The 6396-nt window shown below is 52.5% G+C and overlaps 1 protein-coding gene across 6 annotated transcripts in view; it reads right to left on the reverse strand.

Moving 5' to 3' along the window:
• Positions 1 to 6385, reverse strand: part of LOC101553012 (zinc finger protein 77-like) — a 36305-nt gene extending 29920 nt beyond the window's left edge. For all 6 annotated transcript variants that reach the window (XR_008628441.1, XR_008628437.1, XR_008628439.1 and 3 more), the window contains exons 1-3: positions 6247 to 6385; positions 812 to 893; positions 182 to 308 (exon numbers count right to left, since the gene is read on the reverse strand). Coding sequence is in view for 1 of the 6 variants with exons in the window: in XM_055125064.1 (XP_054981039.1) it covers positions 182 to 308; positions 812 to 893; positions 6247 to 6278 (241 nt within the window). In the remaining 5 variants the exon portion in view is untranslated. The remainder of the gene's footprint in view (positions 1 to 181; positions 309 to 811; positions 894 to 6246) is intronic.
• Positions 6386 to 6396: the final 11 nt, after the last annotated feature.

Consider the following 6396-nt stretch of genomic DNA (forward strand, 5'->3'; position numbering starts at 1 on the left):
CAAACCAAAGAAAAGGTAGTTAAGGCGTGAATCCATCTGCCTGTCCAGGAAAGTCCTGAGCCTGGGCCTGGGTGCCCAGAGACAGGCCCCTCCTTCCTGGCAGCCCCATTCTGTGGCCCCATCAGGAAAGCGGGCAGCAGGCTCCCCTTAGCTATGAGAAGGGGTCGTGCCTCAGCCTCACCCACGTAGGCCAGGTGCCTGCAGACCTCCAGCATCACTTCTCTGTACAGGCACCTCTGGGCAGGATCCAGCAAAGCCCACTCGGCCTGTGTGAATTTCATGGCCACGTCCTCGTAGGATACTGACTCCTGAAACACACACAGATGCCACATCAGCCAGGCCCCCTCTGCATCCCAGTGGGCAGGACTAGGGGCAAGAGGGACAACAGTACTGCCCTGAAATCTAGTTCAATCCCCCAGGGTCCCTGGGAATATTACACTATGTGTGGAATGCAATGGTCAGCGGGAGCCAGTGCTGGGAGCCAGATCCCCACCTCCCAGACATGGGTTGACATGGGGGGGTCACCAGAGAAGTCAAACCCACCCCTAAGCTGACTGGCATGGGAATCTCAAACACTAACCGCAGTACAGAAGCTGGAAAGGAGGGGCAGGGCAGAAAGGACAGTGAAGAGGGCACTTCCCTTGCAAGAGGCCAAACCAAGTTCCATCTTCAGCATCCCATATGGGCCCCCGGCGCCGCTAGGGGCAATCCCTGATTACAGAGCCTGAAGTCAGCCCTGAGCACCGCCCCATGATGCCCAGAAGACACAATTTTTATAATAATAATAGTAAAGAAATTAGCCCAAACTCACCATCTTACTGGAGCAGGTCAGAAGTCCAGGCACAGCGGATCTGGGCATATGAAGAAGCTGCTTGGGGAAGCTTCCAGACTCGCTGCAAGAAAAATAATCAGTATGTTAGTGCCACAGCAGTTCACTCCAGAGAGTGGGTGAGTTCTTCTGCAAAGCTCAGATGCTGAAAGTTCATGAGGCCTGAGAGATAGTGGGTGGGGAGGGAATAACCAATCTGTTTGATTCCAGGCATCCCATATGGTTACCTGAGCACCACCAGGAGTAATTTCTAAGTGCAGGGTTAGGAGTAAAGCCTGAACATTGCCAGCTGTGGCAAAAACCATAGAAACAAAAAAAGTCTTTTGTGTTTGGGTTCCTGAAACAATAATAAAGCTGTTTAAGGCACTTGTCTTGCAGGCAGATGATCCAGATTCGATTCCCAGCACCATAATGGGTCGCCAGAGCCCTGCCACGAGTGATCCCAGACTACAGAGCCACGAAGAAGCTGAGCATTGCCAAGTTAACCCACTAGACAAAAAATGAGACAAAATTGGGGCTGGAGCAATAGCACAGTGGGTAGGGTGTTTGCCTTGCACGAGGCCGACCCGGGTTCGATTCCCAGCATCCCATATGGTCCCCTGAGCACCGCCAGGAGTGATTCCTGAATGCAGAGCCAGGAGTAACCCCTGTGCATCGCCAAGTGTGACCAAAAAAGCAAAAAAAAAAAAAAAAGAGAGAGAGAGACAAAAAATAAATTCAAGGGGTCGAGAGAAATTACAGCGGGTAGGATATTTGCCTTAAACATGACCCCGACTCAGGTTCAATCCCCGGCATCCGGCATCCCATATGGTCCCCTGAGCTCATCCAGGAGTAATTCCTGAGTGCAGAGCCAGTAGTAACCCCTGAGGATACCTGGGAGTGACCCCCAAGAAAAGCAGGGGGAAAAAAAAGTTCATTAAACAGTTCAGTTATCCAGTTCAGATGCCTCGGGCATGACGTCACTCATCCCTCCCCTCCCCCTCCCCCTTCCCCTTCTCCCATCCTCCACCCTCACCTGGTCCGGTCCCGATTACTTCTTCCTGGCCGCCTGGCCTAATTCCTCGGCCGTCTCCGCGCCCTGTAGCGCTTCCTGATCTGGAATCTGTTTGGCTTAGCGCCTCTGCCCAGGAGCTGGCAGCCCCGCGGGTCCAGTGGCCACGCTGGGCAGAGCTCAGGGAGCCAAGAGCAGGTTCAGGGCTGGCGCCTATTTCTACCCGTGGTTATCTCCCCGCCCCCACCGCCCATTCTCTACCTCTGATTGGATGACTGTGAGGGCGGGTGATTAAAAAAAGGGCCAATCAGATGCATTTATGATGACCTAGCGCTCTACCCTTCCGCTCCCACTGGCTCACATCCTCCAAGTCCTTCCTGACCTCAGGTAGCATAAAATAGAAAGGATAAGGCATCAAGTATAAAGCATAAGGCACAGGAAAACATCCTAACAGGTTCGCCTAGAGGCTGGTGCAATCCCACACCACAGCAGGGCGGCCTTTGCCTTGCACTCAGTTCACCTGAGTTGGAGCCCCAGCACCCTCCCTACAAGATCCACGCCAGGTGTGATCCCAGGCGTGATCCCTGATCGCAGAACCAGGTAAGTCCTAAAAAACAAAATAAAATCATAGAGTCCCTGCTCATTTAATCAGTGGTGTCCGGGAGAATCTAGCCTTCCAGCCCATTGGGAAGAAATCCCTCCAAGTGCGAATCAGAACGCGAAGAATCACTGCTTCCTCACACATTGTTCTGGGTTGGGAGCGGGGCCAAGTGGGAACCAGGGACACTTCTCAGAATTCTCTGGGAGAGAGAGGTTCACACTAGGCAGTGCTCATTTACTCCTTTCTCTGCTCTCAGGACTCACTCTTGGAGGGGATGAACGGCAGGAGATTACACACATCAAAACCCAGGTCCACTGTTCAGGGCAAGCACCCCCTGTCACAAACACACACCACCATTCACCACTGCTCCAGCCCTGAATTTTATTTTTTTCTTTTGGGATCACACCCAGCGATGCACGGGGGTTACTCCTGGCTCTGCACTCAGGAATTACTCCTGGCAGTGCTCAGGGGACCATATGGGATGCTGGGAATCGAACCCAGGTCGGCCGTGTGCAAGGCAAACGCCCTCCCCGCTGTGCTATCACTCCAGCCCCCTAGCCCTGAATTTTAAATAACTGGGAGCAGAGAGTTGCTTGCAGAGAATACAGTAGCACACTGCTCTTCACCTTAAACTAACACAGTAAACATGAATTCATCAGTGGTGCCGAGGAGAGGTAGTACAACTGATAGGGTGCTTGCCTTGCATGCAACTGCCTCTGGTGCAATCCCCAGCAACCTCTAAAATCCCCAGAGCAAAGTCAGGAGTGATCTCTGAGCACAAAGCAAGGAATAATACCTGAGAACTCCTGGGTGTAACCTAAAACAAACAAACAAAAAATGGTTTATTGGGGCTGGAGTGATAGCATAGCGGGTAGGGCGTTTGCCTTGCACGCGGCCGACCCGGGTTCAAATCCCAGCATCCCATATGGTCCCCTGAGCACTGCCAGGAGTAATTCCTGAGTGCAGAGCCAGGAGTAACCCCTGTGCATCGCCAGGTGTGACCCAAAAACCAAAAAAAAAAAAAAGGTTTATTATCCTGAGTGCCTCTGGCTTTTACCAAATGGCTGCATTTTAGAAAGTGCTGGAAGGTCTGACCTCCAACAACCAGACCCAGCAGAGAGTCTGGACTCCCGACAAGCATCAGAAAAAGCAGCACTGGGACCAAGATGTGAGACGGGGTTGTTTACCAGACCCAGAGTCGCCTCTCACTAGGCACAAAAGGAATCGGGAAAGAGCAGGGACCGGAGAGGAGCACTGGCCTTGCAGGTGGCCATTCTAAGCTACATCCCCGGCACCCATAGGGTTCCCTGACCACTGTCAGGAGTGATCCCTGAGTATCACCAGGTGTGGATCGCAAACGACCCCCGAAAAAAAAAACCCTCAAAGTTGTTTTCAAAAAACCCAGGGAGCACAGACAATAGAATTAGTGGTTAGGGAACCCGCCCTGCACGTGGCTGACCCCAATTCAATCCCCAGCATCCCATAGGGCCTCCCCGATCCCACCAGGAGTGATCCCTGAGCACAGAGCCAGGAGTCAGCTCTGAAAACAGCGGATATGCAACCGCCTCCTCAAAAATAAGAAACCCCAGGACTCACTCACTGCGGTCAGGCAAACCCACCCTAATCGGCGAGTCTGGGCTCAGGTTTCCTCAGGGCCTCCCACCCCCAGGAACCGATGTGTTAACTCAATGTGGCCATCCTTTCACTGCAACTCACCTGAGTTAGCCAACATGGAGGAAAAAAATGAAAGAGGTTTATTACATTTCCGAGGGCTCCACAGAAAAGGGAGAGGTTGGGGCTGGAGCGATAGCACAGAGGGTAGGGCATTTGCCTTTCATGCAGCCGACCCAGGTTCGATTCCCAGCATCCCAAATGGTCCCCTGAGCACCGCCAGGGGTAATTCCTGAGTGCAGAGCCAGAAGTGACCCCTGTGCATCGCCGGGTGTGACCCAAAAAGGCAAAAAAAAAAAAAAAAAAGGAAAAGGGGAGAGGCAGCAAGTTCTTTGAAGAAGACCCACAGAGAACAGAGGCTGGGCAACTCTGCCCAGGATCGGACCTGGGTGGCCACGTGCCAGGCCAGCACCTTCCGTGCTGCATTGTCCTCCAACGAGGAAACTCCTACCATGCTTGCTGAGAGCAATACGTCCCCAAGTCACAGGGACCAACTCCATTTCTCAAACATGGAACCTTCGTTGCATTCAGCAAACAGAATGCTTGAGGGAGTCTCTCTAGCTCCAGAGGAAGAGAGATCCTCTTTTCCCATATCCAAGAGCGGGAGAATAAACCAAGAAGCTTCCAAGGGAAAGGAAAACACTGACATTCATTCTGAACAGACATTTATTGTAGAGTCAGTAATGGCTCTAAACATTGACACAGTAGGGTAAGCAGATGCACAGGTCTAAGGTGCTAAGAGGATCATTGTTCAACTGACCGGCCACCTTTGTTTATCATAGTGACCAAGCTAATGTGACACCGTCTGATGTAACAAAGATTCTGAATGAATAAAAAGGAACTTTCTCATGCTAGAGTGATAGCAAAGTGGGTAGAGCATTTGCTTTGCATGCGGCCGACCCGGGTTTGATTCCCAGCATCCCATAGGGTCACCTGAGCATACACAGGAGTAATTCCTGAGTGCATGAGCCAGGAGTAACCCCTGTACATCGCTGGTTGTGACCCAAATAAAGAAAAGACAAATAAAAATAAAAAAAAACGAGCTTTATTGAACTCCTCCTCCTTCTCCTCCTCATCCTCCGAAGATCCCACAGAGGGTGTTGAATCAACACCAAGCTATGTCACCTGTCTGTCTGCCTCCGCTGCCACTGTTTCTCTGCACCCTGGTCCTTCGGGAGAGCCTGTCCCGAGGCCTGGCCACTCGGGCCTGCTTTAAGGTTGGCTGCCCTGGGGGCATCATAGCCCTGGTCAGTGCCGGCTTTGCCTCCATCAATGTCACCAGAGCAACAAGACAGTGGGCAGGGAGCCCGGCTAGCATGAGGCCAACCCGGGTTCAATACACAGCACCCCGGGGGGGGGGGTCCCCAAGAACCATCAGAGTGATCCTTGACTGCAGGACCAGGAGAAAGCCCTGAGTACCAACCAGTATCCCTCAAAAAAATAAAATAAAATCTCTGAAATATTTGATGCTTCGAAACCCTATCTGGAACAGTCGTGGAAATCACGCAGCAGCTAAAATGAACTAGAACTTCAGAGCCGGAGCCATAATAAAGAGGAGGGTGCTGGCCATGCAGTAGCTGACCCGGGTGGGACCTGGAACATATCACAGGGTCCCCTGAGGCCCGCAGGATTGAACCCTGAGAGCAGAGCCAGGAAGCTACCCGGAGCATTGCCGGGTGTGGCCCCCAAATAAACATAAAGACAAGAAACATAACGTCGGGGCTGGAGTGATAGCACAGCCGGTAGGGCATTTGCCTTGCACGCAGCTGACCCGGGTTCGATTCCCAGCATCCCATATGGTCCCCTGAGCACCGCCAGGGGTAATTCCTGAGTGAAGAGCCAGGAGTAACCCCTGTGCATCGCCGGGTGTGACCCCCCCAAAAAAAAGAAACATAATGCCATTCGAATATAATTCCCCAATAGGCTCCCTCCTAGAAGAGGCTCCACAAGGCACAAAAATAACTTTACAGCAGCAAGATCACAGTATGGGGGGGGGGGGGTGAACAGCACAGCGGGGAGGGCGCTGGCCTTGCATCCCACAGGGTCCCCTGAGAACCACCAGGACTGATTCCTGGGAGCAGAACCTCAAATCATTCCTGAGCATCATCAGTTGTAGCCCCAACACCATTAGAAGAAAAAAAAAATATGGCTTACCCTGAGTTTTGGGAGGGTGAGAGTAAAGGCATGGGGTCGCACCCGACTCACTCTCTGCACCCCCAAGGTTGCAGCACCACCTCTACCACCAGCCTCCCACCCGCAGGCTGGTGGAAGACAGGGTGACAATCCCGGCATACAGCGGGAGGT

This window comes from Sorex araneus, chromosome 2 (assembly GCF_027595985.1).
Source record: "Sorex araneus isolate mSorAra2 chromosome 2, mSorAra2.pri, whole genome shotgun sequence".
NCBI classification, from domain to species: domain Eukaryota; kingdom Metazoa; phylum Chordata; class Mammalia; order Eulipotyphla; family Soricidae; genus Sorex; species Sorex araneus.